The 23,356-nt window shown below is 37.2% G+C and overlaps 1 protein-coding gene across 1 annotated transcript; it reads left to right on the forward strand.

Annotated features, from left to right (window-relative positions):
- The first annotated feature begins 333 nt into the window (after positions 1-333).
- LOC144977132 (uncharacterized) lies at positions 334-22,721 on the forward strand. The gene is made up of 3 exons (XM_078921973.1): positions 334-460; positions 14,605-16,180; positions 18,023-22,721. Exons 2-3 carry the CDS (start codon positions 14,654-14,656, stop codon positions 21,671-21,673), a joined length of 5,178 nt encoding a protein of 1,725 aa, XP_078778099.1. The 5' UTR covers positions 334-460; positions 14,605-14,653; the 3' UTR covers positions 21,674-22,721.
- Positions 22,722-23,356: the final 635 nt, after the last annotated feature.

Genomic DNA, 23,356 nt, shown 5'->3' on the forward strand with positions numbered 1-23,356 from the left:
TTTAACACTGTTGTAATGAACAATATTTTGCGTCATTTTCTTTAAGATTTCCATTACAACAATGAGCTCATAAAAAATCGGGTTATCAAAACTGCAAATAATTGCAATTCGACAAAGCTCAATTTTTTAGGTTGAAGTTGAAGTGCTGTCAACCTGGTAAACGAGGAGTCAAATATCCTCAATTATAATCGTTTGTATTTTTAGCGGGGTAGGTGTGCTGTGTGACGGGATCCTTTGGAAAGAAAGTGGAAATATTATCATAATAAACTGTTGAAATACTATAATTGGTAAAGAAATGATATGATGGTGACCACGTGATCAACTCTGGCGTACGAAGTAAATCACGTGACAATGATTAACCGCCATCTTGAACGTTTATCAATGAGCGCTTTTTCCATTTAATCCTACCACCACGTTATATTCATTGAATGTTTTACAACGTTTTATCGTGTTGCTTCAGGTAAAAATTAATAGTTGATTGATATTAGTATAATAGTGGCTTTTTCCGATGTGAAGTATGGCCACTGATCTTTTTTTTTTCATCTCAAACATCAAGTCCATACAGAGCAGATGCCATCCCTCATTTTCATTTCGTCACTCTCACTCTCACCTTAATTCATCCCCTTGTAGCAGTGTCACAATGCCGTGAAATTTAACCTCTAATCTAATGTGTACCCATTTTGGGGGAGACCTTCCATAAGCTACTACATCCCAAGTCTTCTTCCGATTTGTATTTTCACTGTTGATCTTTTGTCATGTGTTTATTTATTCAATTTGAAGTAGAAAGAAGCATTTTAAAATCTAGAGAGCCTCGCCTTTGGCCGACCAACCTCCGCTGCACGTCCAACTCGCCTTGAGCATGCATTCACGTAAAATATAAAGATTTTTTTTAAAAACCTACCTCTGTTTCAAAAACTAGCATCTTTCAACTTTCTAAGAAACATTTTGATTTTTCAGAACTTTAGTTCGTTAAAAAAATACCGGCCAATCTGACCCGTTGAGTCGAATGAAAACGAAATCTTGTTGTTTACACGGTTCAAAGGAAATGCCGTAAATAAGCTTTCATGGACTTCCTGTGTTGTTTTTACAGTGTCACGTGACCGTTTTGAGAAATTTGTCGTCTGCTACAAATAATTAGACCGGTAGGGGTAGATATTTTCGTTGGAGCAGAGAAAAAGTGAGTATTATTTCTTGGACTTGTAGAGAGGCCTAGGGTCCACCAGCAGTCAAGTTGATGGAAAAAAAGAAAAAAAGGCCTTTTTTATCCGCCGCCACCACCACCGGGAGAGTGGAGAGGGGGGGGGGGGGGGGTGTTGCATGAAGACGAAAGGGAGATGTGTCGCTTGGTGACCTTGTGTGACGTAGAGCATCTCAAGGATGCTGGCAGCAGGTGCAGGGGTTCTTAACCCCTTAACGGCGAAGCTAATTTTTTGCTTTTAGATAATAGTTTGCTTTTATCTTTATTATTGTTAACGGGGAATACAGCGTTTCCACCAAGAGAGCAGTCAGACTATCGCAACTCGGACTTCAATTGTCTATAATCGTTTTGCCGTTACTTGTCTTTTGATGATAGAAGATTTGGTGTTAGGTCAAAGATCGAATTTCGCCGCTAAAAGGTTGCATTGCTACTGGATTTGCTCCCCCCCACCTTTTTTTTTTCTTCTTTTTTTTTCACCTTAGTATTGTTGATTGCTATTTCCTTTTTTATGATTAGCAAGTGCCGTAGGAGTCTCACAGGATGCAGGAGTACTGCAATTAACCCTTTGCCAGTGACACTGATTTTTTTTGTTTTCAAATAATAGTCTTCATTTATATTATTTTTTAACGCAGAAAAAAAAAAAAAAACGTTTCCACCATAAGAGCAGTAAGAATATTGATAAAAAGCGCTTTGAGCACGTTGGGTGGATATTGCCCTCTATAAAAGCTCAAATTCTTAAATTGTAATTTGTTTTTTGTCTTTTGATGAAAACGGTAAGATTTTATTTTTGGTCCAAGTAAGATTGATATTCGCCTTTAAAAGGTTAAGTTGTTTTGTTTTTTCAGGTTTTTTTGTTTTGTTTTTCAAATGCGGATACGCTGCTTCTTCCTTTTTTTTTTCCTCAACTGGCAAGCTATCGCTGTACTTACCCGCATGGCTTGCACACAGAAAAGGAGACATCAAGGTCACAAAACCTTACATCCAGGTCACAAAATCAGACAACTAGGTCACACATCAAGACATCTCTGTTTCGTTTGTTCCAAGATAGCAAAACAAACCAGACGTCTTGGAGTTCGAAAGAGCTTTCCATAAAATATTTGGTATTTGCAAGACCCCAGAAACCAATTCCCTATACAGCTCTTGTGCACGGTTACTTATGACCTTGATTTCTTTCGTACCCACCCCCAAAATCCCACTTATTGTGTGTTATAGGCAGAACATAATGAATAGCTGGGCTGCCACATGCGTGACTAAATTGGCCAAAGAGAGAATCTATACTTTGGCATTAGACACCAATTACCTGATGTCTTGGTTTTTAATCCTAGCCGAGTGAGAGAGAAAAAACAAAACAATCATACATGTATCTGCAAACAGCAGAACGTTTTCATTTTACAATGAGATGGGAAGGGGAAGGGATAACACTATGACAAGAGAGGAGAGAGAGAGAGAGAGGGGAGAATGGGGGGGGGGGGGGGGGATAGTAAGGGGGAATGGGAAAAGATAAAAGAAACAATGGGTTGCATGATGACGTAGATCAAAGGATTGTTACAGCGGTGTTCACGGTGCGTACTTCGTGAAATTTTAACCTTTTACAGTGACACTGATTTTTTTCTCCAGATGGCTTATGTAGAATAGATCGTTTCCACCAAGAGAGCAGTAGTAAGAGTATATTTCGACTCGGGCTTAAATTAAACTATAAATCGCAAAACTTGTCTTTTAATGATAACATTAAGACTAAGATCTGGAGTTTGGGGAGTGTAAGATGGAATCTCGCCATTAATGGTTAAAATTGTTTTTATTTTTTTTTAAATAACACACACACACACATACACACACACACACACGAGCGCGCGCGGTCACGACAGCGAGGACCATCTATTGCTTGTGTTGCAACGGTAAACCAGTTTACGTGTACGTAGATCCTGAGGCTAGATGCCCCGTTACCGTGTACTAGGCACTCCCAAAAAAAAAAAAAAAAGAAGAGACACACACACCATACACACGCACACACACACACACACACACACAGTCTTGCATCCGCTACGAACTAATTTTGCGCACCAATTTTTACTGCACTAATGCAGCAAATTGCATACCTATCTAGGGACACTTTTTTCCGTATCTTTTTCTCAATAAACTTTTTAAAAAACCTTTGTTTGCGCGGCAGGCGGCAGGCACTTGGCACTAGGGGGCACCAACCATTGGACAGACGAAAAAAAAACACGATTTCGCGAGGAATGAATCATGAAAATATTTAGGATATAATTTCAAACACAACTTTTGAAATTCATCAAGGATTGTCTAGTACCGAATGTTTTTTGATAGAAAACAAATGTAGCTTCAAATCTAAACTGCTTTTGACGGTAAGCGGTAAGTTTTTATTTATTTTTCTGTCCAAACGAATGATTTGTCCTGGTTATAGAAGCTAAGTATTGGTAACACCGGCTCAGCTCTCTATAACTATAGTACAAACCTTTATAGATTTAAACTCTACTCCTAATACTAATACTATTAGTAATACGACTATTGTTTTGATCATCCTCGGCCGCCATTGTATTTTGTGCAAGAGCAGTATCGGGGGGGGGGGGGGGGGAACTTTTTTTTTAATTTTGGGAGGGGGGGAACTATAATAGTTAGGGGGTTTGGGAGGGGGGAGGCTTTTTTTTTTTTTTTAAAGTTTTCCCCCTTCCAAACCCCCTACTAGAACAATATAAAAAACAAAGAGTATGAGCTTTCGGAAGGCCTCCCAAGTTTGTGTATATAGTGTACAAAGTCAAAATTCTTTATCTCTAACATGTATATATACCAATGCTGACAGCATTTTCAACAAAAGAAAGGAACTTGAGGTGCTAGTATCAGAGCACTAACCGGACATCATCCTAGTTTCTGAGGTGATACCAAAAAATTGCACACCTGTCAACGAATGTGAATTACACTTAAAGGACTATGATTTGATAAGTAATATAGAATCAGCAAGCAAGACAGATAATAAATTGAGAGGTGTATTTATAATACTAAGTATAGTCTAAAAGCAACTCCAAGTGCAGTGACTCCAAAAACCAAAGGTGAAGAGACACTATGGTGCGAGGTTAGCCTGCAAGGAACAGACAGACTTCTAATAGGGTGTGTGTACAGGTCACCAAACAGTGTTAGTAACAACAATGATATTTTAATAAAGGACTTGAAGACTGTGTGCAACCTCGACTCATGTTTTTCACATATTCTTATTTGTGGTGATTTTAATCTCCCAGGAATTAAATGGAACGAGAATAACGCATGTGATGGTACACACAGCCGTTTACTGCTTTCACTTTAGTTAGACAAATAAATTTTGCCGAACGCTAGTTCATAACAGATGGCGAGTCACGGCTTGTGCCGAAAGGGAGTCTGAGCAATTTTTCCTATTTTGATGATTTTTTTTCTCAAGTTCAAAGTAGCGTAGTAAAGATGCTATTAGATGTTGCAATAAGATATTTTAGTCATAACTAGTGATTTACATACTTTTATTTGATATAAATTTAGTAGATCATTTGGGATTAGATTTTATAGGAAATAACCATAAAAATGGGTCAGAAATTTTAATTACTTCAAACGATATAATCAAAAATTTAATAGTTATCTGAGTTTATAAAAATAAATGAGAAATACTGCAATAATCATCAATATTCACAGAGTAGAAATATATAATCAAAGTCGTTTTGTAATGAAGCATTGTTGAGATATCCGCTCACCTGTACAGCAATATCCTTTTTTGACAGCAATAAAAAAAATGCGTGATCACCGAATTGTAGGGGCTTTGTTGATCAAATGATCAAAACGAACTGGTTTTAGTAATGGCAATTGACAATTCTTAGGAAAAGATATGTTGTTATATGCATTCCTTTGACGTTTGTATAGATCTAAACTATATAATAATAATAATAATAATAATATAATAATAATAATAATAAATAATAATAATAATAATAATAATAATAATAATAATAATCATAATCATAATAATAGTAATAATAATATTCATAATAATAAAAATAATAACAATAATGATAATAATAATAATAACAATAATAATAATAATAATAATAATAATGATGATAATGATCATTTTCATGAAAATAATATAGTGGCTATCACCTAAACGCCTGCTAATTTTGGTAAAACGCAATAATTTCTCTTTAAAATATCATTCTAAATGCCCGTTTTTTAAAATGTAAGGGAGCCGACTCATCACAGAGGAGCTCAAACCGCTAACATCCTGGACCTGGTCCTGACCAACGAGGAACACATGATTGACAATGTCGAACAACATGCACCCCTGGGTAAAAGCCATCACTCAGTAATAAGCTTCAAAATGAGATCTTACAGAGAAAGTGAGAAGCCCCACACCCCCAGATTTATCCTTAACAAAGCAAACTGGGAGGAAACCAAAATTGACTTGTCTGAGATAAACTGCGAGTAAACGCTAAGCAATTTAAAAACAGAACAAACCTGGGAGGCTATAAAAAACAAAATTGCATCAGCAATGACCACTCACATCCCAAAAACAAGGCCCAGAAATGGAAGAACCAAACCAACTTGGATGGATGATAGGGTGATGGAAAAGGTGAAAGTAAAACGCTCGGCTTTTAAAAAGTACATGAAAACCAGAGATGGAAATGACTATAAGGCATACACAAAGGCACGAAATCAGGCAAAATGAAAATGCAGGAGAGCTGTCCGAGACATGGAAAGGAATATTGCACAGCAAAGCAAGACGAACCCGAAAGCCTTTTTCCAATATGCAAATTGTAAACTAAAAACAAAAAGCGTAATTGCCGACCTTCCAAATGATGATGGGTCTATTTCTAGGACTGACAGAGACAAAGCTGATACACTGAACAAATTTTTCTGTTCAGTTTTCACCATTGAAGACAATCAGAACATACCAGAAGTCGACGACCATGTTGATGCTCATAACAACCTCAACATAATTGAGATTACCCCGGAGGATATTGTGAAGAAATTATCGAAGCTGAACCCCAGCAAAGCCTGCGGCCCAGATAGCATCCCACCAGCTGTTTTGAAAAACTGTGCCACTGAACTTGCTGAGCCACTTACCACAATTATGAACAGATCAATCCAAGAAGGAGTTGTACTAACCGAGTGGAAATTGGCAAACGTCGCCCCCATTTTCAAGAAGGGGAAGAGGACATCACCCGGAAATTACCGCCCTGTAAGCCTCACAAGCGTACTCTGCAAAGTTTTAGAATCTATCATCAGGGACCATATTATCAATCACTTCACGGAGAACAATCTTTTTAGCAACTGCCAACACGGCTTTATGAACGGTAAAAGTTGTACAACAAACTTAATTGCAGTGCTTGACATATGGACCCAAGTACTAGAGAGTGGTGGGAGTGTTGACACAATCTACATAGACTTTGCGAAAGCGTTCGATACAGTCCCACACGAGCGGCTACTATGTAAACTAAAAGGATATGGTATCAAAGTAAAACTGGCATGGGTGAGGGACTTCCTTACTGGTCGGAAGCAGAGAGTTGTCGTAAATGGAGAAGGGTCAACCTGGAGAGACGTTCAATCAGGTATCCCCCAGGGTAGTGTGCTTGGCCCCCTCCTCTTTGTCTGCTTTGTCAATGACCTCCCGGATTATGTGCACTCAGCCGCATACCTATTTGCAGATGATACCAAATTATTCGCCAGGGTGCCGGAAGGAGCGCAAACTTTACAGGAGGACCTTGACAGACTACAGCTATGGTCTGACATGTGGCAGTTGAGGTTCAATGCTGAAAAGTGCAAAGTAATGCACATCGGGAAAAATGATGTGCACTCCGACTATAAGATGGACTGCAAAGGCAACCGAATATCGCTTGAAAATATAAAACTTGAAAAGGACCTAGGCGTGCATGTTGATGGTGAGGTGAAATTTAAGGAACACATACTTATTCAGGTGGAGAAGGCTAACAAGCTCCTAGGGCTTCTTAGAAGGGGATTCACAATGCTAGATAGCTATTCAATGAGCACCCTATACAAAGCAATTATTCGACCCCACCTGGAGTATGGAAATGTAGTGTGGCACCTGCGACACAAGGGTGATGAAGAACAGCTAGAGTCAGTTCAGAGGAGAATGTCCAAACTCATTCCTGACCTCAAGAATCTAGACTATGTCCAACGATTGAAGTCACTGAAGCTACCATCACTGTACTATCGGAGAGCAAGGGGTGACATGATTGAATGCTTCAAATACATGTCTGGTATCTACAAGGTACCAGGTGATCTACTGCCATGAGCTGTTTCAACGACCACACGAGGACATAGCTTGAAGCTGAAGAAACCGTCAGTGAAAACCTCAGTGAGAGAAAACTTCTTCAGCATAAGAATTGTAAATGCCTGGAACTCTTTACCAGACGACATAGTCTAAGCACCCTCTCTGAATGCCTTTAAAAGCAGACTGGATAAAGTATGGAGCCAATATAAATACGAACTCTCATCAGAATGGTTCAAATCCCCACAACGCTCAGCATACAAAAACCAAATCATAGACAAGTGTGAAAACAATGAGGAAGACGTAACAAGCACTGAAGATAACAATCGGCTGATAGGCGACTAGCCTGACCCCAGCTGTACTACTAAAGTAAAGTAAAGTAAGAGTTTGAACTTTGACTAATCTATAAAGGTTTGTGCTATAGACGTTAAAATGCTTCTATATGAATAAATAAACACATGACAAAAGATCAGCGGTGAAAATACAAATCAGAAGAAGACTTGGGATGTAGTAGCTTATGGAAGGTCTCCCCATGTTTTAAATAATTTCACTTTCTATTGAATTTTATTACTGCCTTCCAACCAAAATAAGTGTGCTGTCCATCTCAGTCATCCCTTTCCACCCCCCCCCCCCCTTCTCTCTCCAGCTCTCTCTCTCTCTCTCTCTCTCTCTCTCTCTCTCTCTCTCTCTCTCTCTCTCTCTCTCTCTCTCTCTCTCTCTCTCTCTCTCCCCCTCCCTCCCTCCCTCTCTCCCCCCCCCCCCAAATCCCACCGGTCAACATCTGCTGATGAACATGTCTTGTCCCTGATATTGCTGCCAATGCCACCATCTTATCCTGTTCTCAACCAGCAAACTATTTGCCCTATTGGCATTGGCAGAGTTGTTATGGTGTAGTGTAGTAAGAGGTATTGATTGTATTTTATACCAATGGCAGTACTCACCCTACTCTCCACTTTTACTTTTATTTTAAATTTTGAAAATAAAATTCGGACGTGTAAGTGTTATTAATATTAATATGTAAGATACTTTCCCCTTAAGTCTGAAGATCCTTTACTGACTCACTGTCACTGTCACTAAATATAATATTTCTACTCTAATAACCTTTCTTTTCTTTGAAAATTTCTTTGTTTTTTTTTTTTTAAGTCACAAACTCCTGTTATATTTTTTTTTTTTTTTTTGGAAGGACCCATAGCTTCACGATTCACAGCATGCCTAAAGATTTTTTTTTTATGTTATGGGGTGGGGGGGAGTCCCCCCCCCCCCCACCCCCACAACCCTAACTAGAGATACTATAACCTGATGAAACATAATGTTTGCCATCACTTGCAAATCTTTGACCGTATTGAACCTCGAAATTGAAAAAAAATGCGATTTTGGTGAGCGTCACATTACGCTAAGAGTTATTGTTTTATAAATTATAGAACCAGACACATATTTTTGCTATGTATTGTTGGACCACATGATAGTTATATGAGATACACATCATCAAATGACCAAAAATAAACCATTAAAGCCATGAAAAAAGATATTTCCAAACAGCATGCGGAGCCATGTCAAGGGCAGATAACTCCAAAAGTTGGGGAAAAAAATTTTCTTTCAAAACAATTGTAATCTATGCTGAAAGTAAAAGTTGTACAGGTTTACCAAATTTGAGATAATTTTTTAGCTTCATTAGACATCTAATAAAAAAGTTATAGTTATAGCCTTTCTAAAATGGACCTGTGAGCAAATTTGATTTTGACAGGTTTTGAGACAAAATTTTCAAAAATTGTAAAGAATTCAAATGTCCATATTCTGAACTGAAAATTTGGTTTTCTTATAGAGAGACTATCGGTGGACACTGGACTGGAGTTATTCAAGTGCTTGTCTTGTTGTTCTGGTGAGAGGGCTGTCATTTGGATTAACAGTTAATCTTTGTTCTGTCTGTTACGCTGCTATGGGAGCTGTACTCATTGAAGACAAATCTTTCAGCGTGACGCCAGATGACTGGACAGCTTCAATTGCTGTTTTATCAGATTGTTTAGGCAGTTGAACAAAAATCTTAATGCAATTCTTGCACTTGAAACCAATATCACGTGAAAGAGCTAGGACTGCTGATTTCGAAACAGTTTGAATTTTCTTCATTAGAAATGTACTTATGACAGTTTAAATCTGAAATTTCAGACTGATTTTACCCAATAATGATCATCACAAATTTGTGATCAAAATCACTTGCTGTTAATAAAAAAAATTGCTAAAACTTATTAAAACAGTCATTATGGAGTTCTTATTAACAGGTTGTATACCAAAATGTTCATCCAATTGAGGACAATGCGTTTACATTAATAAAGAGGAAGAAAAAAAATTGAAAATAACACATTATTACATAATATGATGCAAATGCTACATAATTAATTGCTATTTCTTTTATCCCTAATACCTCACTGAAACAATTGCAAATAATTCCCCTCTATGATTTAATACATAAGTAATGATGTGTTTGAGCCAAAATTTAAATGGCACATCATATATTACAAACATGTTGCATATATGAGTTGTTTCTGTTTGTTTGTTTTTTACCTGGCAGTTTAATTTCATGAAATGGCAAAATCAAGAAGATCAAATAACTTGAAAAGGATTCACACAAGGCAGTTTGTTCTATTTTAAATGGAAAGAAAGGTCTGGCTTTTAAAATTTCTGCTTCACAACTTTCTGCTTAATACTATACACAATTTGGACTGACGGGTCATTTAAAGTTTCTGCGCATGGATAAAGAGCCCTGAAATTGGCATAAGTAAAGTTTAGATTTTATTCTAATACAACGTTTTCATTTTGATAACTCGCGCTGACAATAAAACAATAAATGCATTTGAAAATTGCCAGATTTTAGCTTTATATAACTCTTGAATTATTAGATGGGCTTTTCATTATTTGGCACCATTTAAAAGGACATTGAAAGGTGAAAAAAAAATAATACCAAGCTGTCTGCAATGTTCCTCTTCATAACAAAGTTATGCATCTTTCACTGAACCCCCTAAACACGCACAGCAATTTCCAGTCACGACTTTCTTGTGGGTGAAGTGGGTTACAATTTTGCTCCCACTGCTGCTCACTGAACTGCCTAGATTCTTGATTCTTACAGTAGGACACAATGTGCATTTGCAAAACTGTTATAAATAATTCATTTGATTATGATGATTATATTAATTTTACTTTGAAATTTTGATAATTTTTAGTATTTCATTCTTTTAAGAAGATTTCTTAAATTTTACAATTTAGAAAAAAAATAACATGCAATAATTCTTTTGCATGGATACATATGATTTCACGTCATGATCTGAGACGTATAAAGAGAAGACTAAAAAAAATTCTCTAGACCTGATTATTGTTTAGAACTCTGTCATAGTTTGATAGTCACCATACGTAAATACAACATTAAATGAATTCTCAGACTGTTGAAAACAATGCAACACTATTTGTCATCAATAAAACTAAACTCGACTCTGCACAACCCCTGTTAAAGGAGTTGCACTGGTTGCCAGTAGAAAAATGGAATATCCTACAAGTATACGATATTCACCATTGTTTATAAAGCATTTTGAAATTCTGCCACCATTGACATAAATGAACTAGTAGTATTAGGTCTTCATGTGCAAAATCTACATTCTAGCCATGGCAGCCATATTTTATGTAAATCAAAACAAAAATAAAGTTAAGAAAAAGATTATAATATGTATGATTAATAATGATGATAATAAATAATAATAGTGGTGATGATGACGATGGTAAATAATAATGATAATGATAATAGTTTTTGCATAACTTCATGTGTATTTTTTAAGATTTTGATATATTCAAGGTTTACAAAGTTTTCAGTTGAGACCTCTAATTTATTGCATTTTAACATATAAAGGGGTTGAATAATGATATGTTTTTGACAACAACACAGGTCTTGAGTTGTTAAGTGGTATTCATGCCCTCCAACTCTTTGCTCATCTGATCAGTTCCTTAAGTCATGATTTTATTGGTAAATAAGCATTGGTATCATGCTTCTTAAAATAAACGTTCTATTTCCCTTTGAAAAATGAAAAGAAAAAAAAGTTTTCTTTTTCTGGGTCAAATTATGAAGAAAAAAAGTCTCGAGGAATTATTGGTTGAAAATTCTGTCCTGAGATAAACTGACTTTATGTACATGACCACTTCCAGCAGAAATTTCACAAACAAGTCTCACAAATATCGCCCTTCTCAGGAAACCCTAGAGACCTAAACAACCGCATCACAACAACTGAAGTTAGAAATAGCATAAAGTGCCTAAACAATAACAGATCCCCAGGCGAAGATGAAATTCCCGCTGAACTGCTGAAATGCGGTACCTCTCCCTGGATCTGAGCATTGCAAACATAATGAACAAAACATTCTCAACACACAAAGACTGGGACATAAACAGCGGTGTCCTAATTACAATACAAAAACCAGGAAAAACGAAAGGACCCGTAAACAACCTGCGCCCAATAACATTACTGAATACCATAAGAAAAACACTGTCAACTATTGTCCTCAACAGAATTAGACCGAAAATAGAAAATTATCTATCACATAGCCAAAGCGGGTTTCGCCAAGACCGAAGCACATCGGACGTTGTATGGACACATAAATGGTTGGCAGCAAAGGCACTCAAAGAAAACATATCCATAACAATAACCGGAATCGATATGTCCGCGCCTTTGATACGATCGACAGAGGAAAACTTTTGGAGATATTAACAGAATAGTAGACGAAGACGAGCTCCGAATAATCCGATTTCTCCTCAGCAACACAAAGATACAACCAAGGATATACGGGGCCACAAAACAGACGCAGTTCGAAAGTAACATCGGGACCCCCAAGGAGATAGTCTGAGCCCGATTCTGTTCACAATATACTTAGAACACGCTCTGAAAGAAGTTCGAAAAGTCATTCCAAAACCAACGACTCATATTGAGAATGCAATCCCTAGAGAAATCGCCTATGCAGATGATGTCGATTTTATTGGATCAACACCAGCAAATATAGACATCATACAAAATACCCTCATGAAATATAACCTCCAAGTCAATGCCAATAAAACCGAATTTACAACAATATCGAGGAACAAAGAGGAATGGAAAAGAACAAAGAAAGTCGGCTCACTAATTGGAGACACCGAGGATGTACAAAGAAGAAAACAGCTATCAAACGCCGCACTCAGTAAACTCACCAATGTATGGATTAGAGGTGACAAAATAAAGAGAAAAACCAAACTGAAACTGTACCATGCTCTTGTAAAACCGGTACTTCTGTATAACTGCGGCACTTGGGCGTTGACAAAATCCGAAGAAGAACATCTGGATGCCTTCCATCGCACACAGCTAAGAAGGGTACTGGACATCAAATACCCCAAAAAGATCTCAAATGAATCACTCTATAAGATCACAAAAGAAAGACCAATCTCCCTTGACATTTTACAACAACGATGGCAACTTTTCGGTCACATACTACGCAGGGACAAAAACATACCAGCAAACCAAGCCATGTCGGGATACTTCCAAAAACACGGGAACCTTTTCAGAGGAAGACCGATCACAACACTCCCCGTGATCCTAAACAAAAACCTCACAACACTTGGACAAAGCATTAGTCTCATAACGGCAGGGGACCTTGAAAATCTGAGAACCCTAGCAGAGGACCGGCAATATTGGAGACACCTCACACAGGAAATACTGGAAACAGCCAAGGCGACCCGATCTTTCGGTCGAGACGCGAAAGGCATCTAAGTCAAGTCAGTAAGTCATGTACATGATATACTTGATAGATAAGCAAATCAATTTTTTTTTCTTTATCCACTCACAGTTTTTTTTTCAGCTTGACTAAAAATCTGGGTCTCACGAGGTACAGTGCGACTGGAAGTCAATGGGGGAAACAGGGCTTGAAAAAATTCCCTGTTATGGTTATTATTTATCTAAACAAATTTTTCTGTCGAGCTAAAACTATATCAATGTGGTCCCCAGGCTGGCTAACAAAAATTATTTTTAAAAACAAACCAAGCAAGATAATACAGTTTGGTGAACAGAGAAAATACAAGATTTAAGTTCTTTCCAACATATTTAACAATTCACCATGACTCCCACCAATAAGTGTTAGTGTTAACATATAGAAACAAACATTCAAAGTAAAAGAAATATATATCACTATTACTAATTGTGAGAAATCTAGGACTTTTCATCGATGAACACCTTACGATGAAAGATCATGTTTCAATATTATGCCTAAGTGTCAATTATTATATAAAATATTTTAGTATTCGCAGAATTAGAAATATCATGGATGAAAAATGTGCGGGACTGGTAGTGCGCCTACTATATTGTTTGCCTGCCAAGAGGATTGAGTTCAAGATGGCCTGTATAATTTTCAAATATATTCATGGCTTAGCACCACAAAACCTGAAGTCAATATCAGAATACAGGTCATCTAGGGATCTTCACCCCTCGCAATATACTACTTTGGAAAAAAAGTTATATGTCTAAATCAAAATTCTCAGAACATCCATTTTACTTTTCAGTACCATCAGTCTGGAATTCTCTCTTAAAAGCTCAATTGTTTTGGTTTTTATGTCTTAAGTATAGAGAAATGGATCTGAGTGGCTAAAGTGAATGGGTTCATGATAAGATTTTATCAGTGTTTTATATTTACGTAATTTTTCTTTGCAAAAATGTATATAATTTTTGGGGTTCTGAATCTTGATATGCTGATGCCATTTTTGTTTGAATTGAAAACGCTGTATGGTTTGGGTTCTGAATCTTGACATCTGCCCTAATCACACACATGTTTCTTTGTCATCGACAAACTCCTTATCTGATTATTTTATATTTTCAGTTATGACCTGCAATAGCCCTACTTTGACATAGGTGGCAAGCTACATGCACTAGGCCGCATTTATGATCCCTCTTAATAGCCTTCAAAGTTAAAGGTTATGAAAGGAGGAGCGTGAACTTTGTTGCTAATTGAAAATGTTGACTATCAAATTCTATTTAAAAGGGGACAGTCTGGACATTGATTAAATACAACATAACCATTTATTATTCAATTTTTAAATATTTATTTTTGTGTTTTGTTTTTATTTCATCAGGTTTTGTTTTTATTTCATCAGGTCATGTCATCAGTGGATGAAAATTTGATGACTTCAACCTGGCATTCTAATGTCTAAACCTAAAATTGAATCAACATTGGAGGAATGGCCAGTCAAATTACAAAGCCATGTTGAATCCACAGAAGAGAGCCGGGTTGCTTCTGCCATCAGCCTAGAGAAACGCAAAATAGATAAACAATATGATGATACAAGTGTGCCCATTGCCAGCATTGAAAACATTGAATCACAGATTGATTCATCCAATCAAGATGACGATGGACATTTTGGGTTTGTTGTCATTAAGCCTGAAACAAGATTGTCACATCATTCACAAATGGAAAAACAAGAGGAGGAAGAAAACGTTTTCATCATTCAAAACCCTGAAGGGTTAGATATTGATGGCTTAGACTCAGATGTTCTCTCACATGTACAGAAAGTCCTTGCTGAATCTAATGCAGAGAACTCATCGGTCATGATCGTCAACGAAGGCGATGAAAACAGTAGCAACCCTAAGGAAACCACAACTTACATCATAGATCTGAATTCTGCCACCAGTGTATCTTATGGTACTTCCAGTTTATCCATAGTCCCTGATACTACTACGAGCACTCAACAAAATCTTCAAGTCGAGCACACCTCATCGTCTCCAACCACATCCATTTCATCTTCTGCAACATCAATTTTAAAACCACTAGTCAAATCTTTGAATAAAAGTGCCTCGAATACTGTGAATATTAATGATAACATAAACCTTGTTTCAGATAATGTTCATACAAGCACCAACAATGTTGGTTTCGATCAGTCAATTAAGTTAGAAGTTAGTTTGTGTTCTAATTCTGTAAGTGATTCAAAATGCATAACTTCCTTACCAAAGAATCTCAGCCAATCTAGTCATATACCTAAAAGTTTAACATCAACAGCTTCATCCTCCACTACTAGTTCTCCATCCATTGTAACATCTCAAGTTGCTGAACAGCTGATTCATATTGCTAAGAAAATGATGAAAGATAACAGTCAAGGATCTCAAAAAATATCTGTGGATGAATCTCTCGGAAAAATTATTATATCTTCTCCAGAATCAAAGCAGTTGAAGGAAAAGCCCCAATCAGAATCTGTCATCACCACCATGTACTTGTCATCCCCCAATGAACTTAAACTAAAACTTAAGAAACTTAAAACTAACTCACCTGTGATTGTCATGCAAGCAGGTGAGGAACCATCCTCCTCTGATGAAAATAAAGAAAATCCAGATCCCAACAGTGAAATGGAGGCTATGGAAGATGTAACTCAGAATGTCTCGATTACAAATGAAGACAATGCTCCTATCAGCCAGAGGTCTGACAATATTGCAGCAGCTTTATCTTCTTTGGCTAGTGGTAGTGTCCTTTATCAGTGCTCTGAGTGTGGTTATTCTAGTCACAACAAGCACTACTACAAACAGCATGTAGACCTGGTACACAATGAGGAGAGACCATACAAATGCCCACACTGTGACTATGCTGGGAAGAGGCGTCATGCACTCCTAGAACACATGGTTGTCCATTCAAATCAGCGGCCGTATTCTTGCAATCATTGCAATGCTAGCTTCAGGAAAAAGGTATTTAAAATATTATTTTTTCTAAATCTCTCATATTTTAACAGACGTATCATTTTTATATTTTACAATCATTTGCTTCTACTCTTACCATTGTGCTGCTCTTTATCAGGATATTCTTATCAAACAATTCTGGTTTAGAAAAAAAAAAAAAAGATTGGATAAAATCGTTTCATTTTGGTTGGGGGGGGGGGGGGGGGGGGGGGCATAAATCCTGTATATTGATTGGTCAAATGGTTAGCATTCTGTATCTTTTCCCACACCACCCTTCCTCTCTCTCTCTCTCTCTCTCTCTCTCTCTCTCTCTCTCTCTCTCTCTCTCTCTCTCTCTCTCTCTCTCTCTCTCTCTCTCTCTCTCTCTCTCTCTCTCCTATCTCCCTCCCCCTCCCTCTCTAAATTGCGTAATTGTGTGTGAGAGGGGGGGGGGGGGGGGGGATAGAGAGGAAAGCTAGTTTGCATGAATGTAATGAAAGAGGAAAGGTCCATATTGATGTTATGTATTTTGGTAATATATTTACAACATCTGCCTGCAGTGAAATCTACCAACAAACAAAATTATGTCTGATTATATATTTTAGTGAGACCTAATCACGCAGTCCAAAATCAAAACCAATGAGGTTGGTGAAGTTGACTTTGTTCCTTCTATATATTATGTTTTTAGTGGGAGAGAGTAGACAGAGTGTGTAGAGTTCTTAGATATAAATATATAGGTGTTTGTAATCAGTGTTAAATTTCAAGGCATCAAAACATAATGTGCTTTAAACTTTGAAGGATGTATGTGTGTCTTGTGATCAAGCAACATTGTTATGAATCTGCGTATTGTACTCTCTTCTTCACTTCCTGTCGCATACTTATATTTTGATGAAGTCTTGGATTTTTTACAATCTTAGGTTAAAGCATGGTTTAATTGAGGATTTCTATTTTTTTTCTTTTTTTTTTAAAGAATCTACTTAAATTCAGGATACAGCATTTTTATTTTAACCATGATTTTTATCATAGAATCATCAAACTTTCTGCTCTTTTTTTTTTTAACCCAAACAATGCCAGAGAATGTCTCCAAATTATCTTTTTGGCAGTTGATAATGATTTCGTCAGGCTGATTATTAGGATGTTAGTTAAATTTCTATTTCAATCATCATAACAGACCTGCCTAGACTACGAAAAATTTGTAGAATTATAAAATTTTGACTCCAATTTCAGAACTCCTTGAACATTTCTGAGTTGTTAAAACTATTTAAATTGAAAGTTGATAACAGAGTGCATAATTATAAGGATTGTGCAGTGAGATCTAATCATTGTGAGGGCAAATTGTTGATCTGTAAAGTTAACTATGACGACGACAATTTTTATCTAAAAACTACGAATTTTTAAATTCTCAAGTAGGCAAGTCTGTCATAATTGAAGTCTGCCGTTGTCATCATGATAAAGCCAATCATTATTTTCATTATCATTAAGTTATTCATAACCATAATTTTCATTATATTTCATTCTTGCAGCTATGTGGTCTTGTGGTATGACACTCGCTTTCGGATCGGAAGGTCCTGGGTTCGAGCCTTGCTCTGCACATAGTTGAGTCCTTGGAAAAGACTCTTTAGTCACATTCTCTCAACATTCTCAGGTGTAAAATGAGTACCTGGCCATTTACAGTGTTGTCTCTGTCCGTAAAAAATTGTAATATTACCTAACAGGCGTCATGTCACGTCCTACATGTTTAGTGGATATTGGCTATATAAAAGCTCAATTATTATTATTAATTATTAATTATAGAATGTAGAATTAAAGACTTAAACTAGTTCTTTTATATGCTTCATATTTCTTTTGTCTTTGTTTTTTTGTTTTTTTAAGGGTCACCTGACCAACCATGTGAAACTACACTTGAGTCATCGTCTGGTCCACTGCGGTGTCTGCAACATCCAACTTCCTGATACAGAGGCCTTTGAAGCCCACCTTAAAAAAATTCACAATACAGACAAGCTGTACAGATGTAAACTTTGTGAACACACAGTTGTAGAGAGGAGAGCTATGCTTGCTCATTTAGCAACACATAATGAAAGCATTGTCTTTTATTGCCCGAATTGCTCTAGTTTTTTCAATGAAGAGAAAAGTTTGTTAATACACATGAAAGAGGCTCATGGTATAGACAGAGCAAAGGTCAATACTGAAAGTAGTAAAAATTCGAATATTTCAGCAAAGTCTAATGTCACTGCCACTGATAACGTTAAGCCCAATACCAGTTCTGCAGCTAAACCTGACCAAAATGTTCAATCGCCCAATATTGTGTGCTCAGAGTGTGGCTTTATGTGTGCTGACACACAAGTGATGAAAAAACATATGTGGGTTCATATTGATTCATCATCTAAAGAGTCTGGTGTACAGATAAGAGATCAGGCAGCTTCCTCGATGAAAAGTGAAAATGAAAAGTCTACTTCTTCTACTACTACTCCAACAGCTTCCAATAGCAGTGCTATGGGAGTGTTAAAAATGAATGTTGTATCTGGGATGAAATCTCTTCCTGAGAACATTGTTTATCAATGTACAAGGTGCAAATTTACCTCCAGTGATAATTCTGTGTTCATCAAGCACATGCTGCTCCACAAGACCCAACAAAAACAACAAATACCTGTCTCCAACGACATTGATACCACTGTCAAACCTTTGCATAATCTTAGTACATCTAGGTCAGTTGTAACCACCTTAGGATCATTTAATACTATGACTCGTCTTGGGACTACTTTGACATCTTCTGTCGGGACATCGTCAATGGAAAAGAAACCTGATAGTGCAGTTCCCTTTATATTTGATCAGCCTTCAGGGCGGTATAGATGTCTGATCTGTGGATATCACTGCGACTTTCAGCGGACCATAAAAGCACACATTTGGAAACATTCAGGAAACCAAAATATTGAATATCCAGTCTTTGATCAAGCTAAAAAACAAACTCAGTCATCTTCGTCATCTTCATTGAATTCAAACACTGCTGGTCATGAAACCACTTCACTGCCAAAGATAGAGAAACCAATATTGCCTGTACCTGTTTCTTCACAACAACCATCCTTGGTGCACCAACATCAAAGTCTGACGACAAGCTCTGGAAGAATTATTCAACTTTTGCCATTTAAGCCATCCACCACATCAACTCAGGCCTTACCACAAATTAAAGAAGCCATTGTTCTTCCAATTGAGAAGAATTTTAACCCTGTTGGGCTTGCAGATTATAAGAAAACAGCACCATTTCCTGCAGCTGATGATAGTGAATCTTCTGAGAGTCAATTTAGCTCTACAATCAACATGCCTGTCAGTGAACCTTCTTCTCCGCAGGCATTGATTATTGAGGATAAGAATGAAGCTGTAGTAGAAGTTGAAGTTGGCTATGAACAAGAAGTGTCATCAGAGACTGCAGAAGCCCTTTCAACGGATAGATCAAAGAGTGAAAGTGAAGAACAAATGTACAACAACCTGCCATTGAATATTGGATGTACAGAGCCTAGTGTTGTTGTGGAGATTGTTGATTCAGTCCCATCAAGTTATGACCTCACTGGGATGAAGAGTCAGCATGGAAGTCCACGAGTGTCTGATTTAGAGGGAAGTGGAAATGAATCCAAGTTGTTTAAAAGCTTCAGGGAGCAGTTATCAGATTCTACCTACCAGCAAGACATGGGGACATCAACTATAGAGCAAGAAGCAGAAAAGATAAAAATGAAGTACAATCTTAGAAAAATGAAAACAGAATCAACGAATGAAGTTAACAACACGTCCAAATTGAAACGCAATGCCCTAACAAATGATGAAAGTGATAGCTGTATTGGAGAAATTGCAGGGGCAACACCACAAAAAAGATTAAAGACATATATAGTGAAAGGAGAGACAGTGGAGATAAAGGAGGAAGAGATCATAGATGAAATGAGCAATGATGAGAGTGATGGGACAGCTTCATCAGATGACACAGCATCTGCCGGAGAAAGTGGTGGTGTCTCAGCCCCTCCCAAGTCTGGTATCTGTTCCTCTTTATTGGCAGTGATTGAGCAATTGAGAGAACGATCCCGGTCAGAAAGTGTCAGCGACAAGGATTTGCCTTCTTCTATCACAGATATGCCAAAAGGAAGATCGAGCAAGAGAAATAAGAAACATCATGCCAATACTGATGCTGTGTCCTCACTGTCTGAATTTCACAACATTGAAAAGATAAGTGAAGGAAATGAAGAAAAGTTCAGATGCAGCCTTTGTCATTACACCAGTCACAGAATATGTAATATGAAGATTCACATGAAGACTCACCGACAAAAGAAACCCTCAGAATGTTCACTTTGTGACTTTGCATCAGCATCTCCAGAATTGCTACAAGAACACATGCTGCAGCACTGCAAAGTCCGCACATATGCTTGTAAATTTTGTCCACAGAGCTTTAATCATAAAAGTACTCTTAGAGCCCACATGAGGGCCCATAAAGATCATGAGCCATTTCTTTGTGCCTACTGTGTATTTGAGACAACTAATCCCAACGACTACAGAGAGCACATGCATGTCCATTCAGGCTGCTCGTCAAGACTTCGTTGTCCAGGTTGTGACCATGTCATGAACAGCAAAGATGAACTGACACCCCATCTAATGATGTGTAAGGGCAGATCAGCCCAGTCTCCAGCCTCTACTGATAGCATTAAGGCTAGCAAGCCATCAAATAGTGATGGCAAATCACCTAAGCATAAAGACTCTGGTACTGACTCAAAAGTTTCTTCCCAATCATCTACTCCAGCTCCTCAATCAACCCAGCACTCATGTGTTGTGGATGGATGTTCCTTCTCCAGTATCAGCCTGAAGGAACTACAGGATCATTTATCCGTACACTGCAATCCTTCATTGATGGTTTGTGATTTGTGTGATTTCAAAGCACTTCACAGTAGGAGTTTGAAGTCACACATGAAGCGTCACGCTAATGACCAACGTTATGTCCAACAGCCTTTGGAACAGTACAAATGTAATCTTTGTGGCTATGTCTGTCACCACTTGCCTTCTCTTAAATCTCACATGTGGCGTCATGCCAGTGATCAGAGCTACAGCTATGAATTCACAAACGATGTTATCAATGCTGCTATTGATCACGACTCGCGTGTAGATGTTGGGGATTCACAGCCAGATGACCCAGAACTTCTAGTTAGATTTATCAACTCTGAAAGTCGGATAATGGAAGGAGAGCTCACCAATTATGGGAAAGGAGATGGCCAACGGCCTACTTGTTGGGTGACCTTTCGTTGCTGTAGCTGCGGTTTTGAAACTATCAACAAAGCTAAGCTGAATATTCATATGCGTTCTCATTCAGACATAATCCAGCAAGCTTTGGATGTCAGCACACCACGTAAACCCGGCTATGACAAATCTAACCATATGGCTAAAGGTTCAACCAGCAGTCAGCAACCCTTGACTGTCAAGTCTGGCAACCGAAGGTCACCAAGCACAGAGGAAAACAACGAACCTTTTGTGCCACCAAAAGTTAGGAAATGAAATTGATTGGACGTTGGGTTTTTTGGGTTTTTTTCTTGAATCGAAAAAAGGCATTTCATATTTCGTCAATATTAATTTAATACTAAGCTGATAAAAGCTGTGGATTTAAAAAGGTTATTGAACAAAATGGAATACCATGGCTTCAAGAAATCACCCTTGTTTTTAGCTGTTTTATTAATTTTTGTTCAATGCCCTTTTTTTTCATCTTTCATCTTTAATTTCAATGCTATTACAGTTGACTCCCAATAGGTTGATGTCACTCAAGTCTATTTTCACCCAAGTCGGTCTTTTTTCTAGGTCCCTCCCCCTTCTGCCTATATAATGCTGGTAAAAAAATATACACCACATAAGTTGATGTCAACTAAGTCAATGTTATTTTTATTATCACTCATACAGTAAAATCATAAATAAACATGCATTTTCATTGAATAAAAAATAAGAACACCTATAAGACTGATGTGATGAAGATGCTTTCTCTGATGTCCGCACTCAATGTGCTTAAGGAGTATCCAGTAATTTAAAATTTACTCTATTCTCCCACGTTTCATTTCAAGGCTCTAAAACTTCAAACGAAAAAAAGAATCAAACCTGAGGTTTAGAGATTCAAGTCAAGTGCTTGGATAGGCACTTTATGAAATTCAATATGTATGTTCATAATACTAATACTGTGTCACTGTGTGTATAGTATAGTACTATCGTTCATCATCTGCATGCAGCATGTACCTACAACAGGACATCTACCATTTACCTTGTATTGCATACAGTACAATACAAAGTCATTTACCTTGTATTATTTTACCCCCTCATCCCTATATAGCTATTTATAAATGCCAAGAATAAAAAGTTATTTTGGTGACGTCCACTTAAATCAATTATCGATATTTGGATAGGTCAATTTTTTTCTTTTCCTTAGCCCCCTGGACATCGACTTATCTAGAGTCAAGTGTACATGTTCCTTCTTTGTTTCTCAAAGTTTGCTTTTTTCTATCGAGTATAATTTTTAAAGCCTGTAGGAGGGATAAACTTAAATAATTTTAAAGTATGTGAAAAAAAATAATTTTAAAACTGATACTGATATTATTTGCTTATTGTTGTTTATATCATTGTTATTATTATTATTATTATTATAATTATTATTATTATCATTATTGCATTGTTTTTTAAAAATAAGATTTTGGCATTTGTTCCAAGTTATGTGGGTGGTGGATGGGATCCCCTATAGCTTAGATTACCCTACTCCCATAGTGGGCAGGGAGGTACATACTGTGTCTTCTATCCCCCTATGTCTGTTTTCCAAAATGTTTTCTGTCTTTGTCTTGGAATGAGATGACTTGGTTTTGTCCTGGCCCTGGCTGGGAGGGAAACAGTCAAATTTAGTTTTGGGAGATTATATTTTTTTCCTTGTAAATCATCTCTCTGTTATGCACTGTATTATGTTTTGTTTATGTATTATATATGATTTGTAAACATTTGAGTGTATTCCTCTTAGTTTGGGACTTGTGCTTGTGTCTGGATGAGACTTTTAGTGATCTCAAACTAAGTGCACAGATGGTGTGCTCTTGGAATCTACATCTGTTCCCTATTTGAACCAATTCCCCTTTGTCTGCCTTATTCTTGGATGCTTTAATTATAATTCTAGAACTTTTTACTATCCCATTTTCTTCCTTTTTACTGGCGCTGATA

This window comes from Berghia stephanieae, chromosome 7 (genome assembly GCF_034508935.2).
Source record: "Berghia stephanieae isolate SIO BIC M18660-M18661 chromosome 7, UCSD_Bste_1.3, whole genome shotgun sequence".
Lineage (NCBI taxonomy): Eukaryota > Metazoa > Mollusca > Gastropoda > Nudibranchia > Aeolidiidae > Berghia > Berghia stephanieae.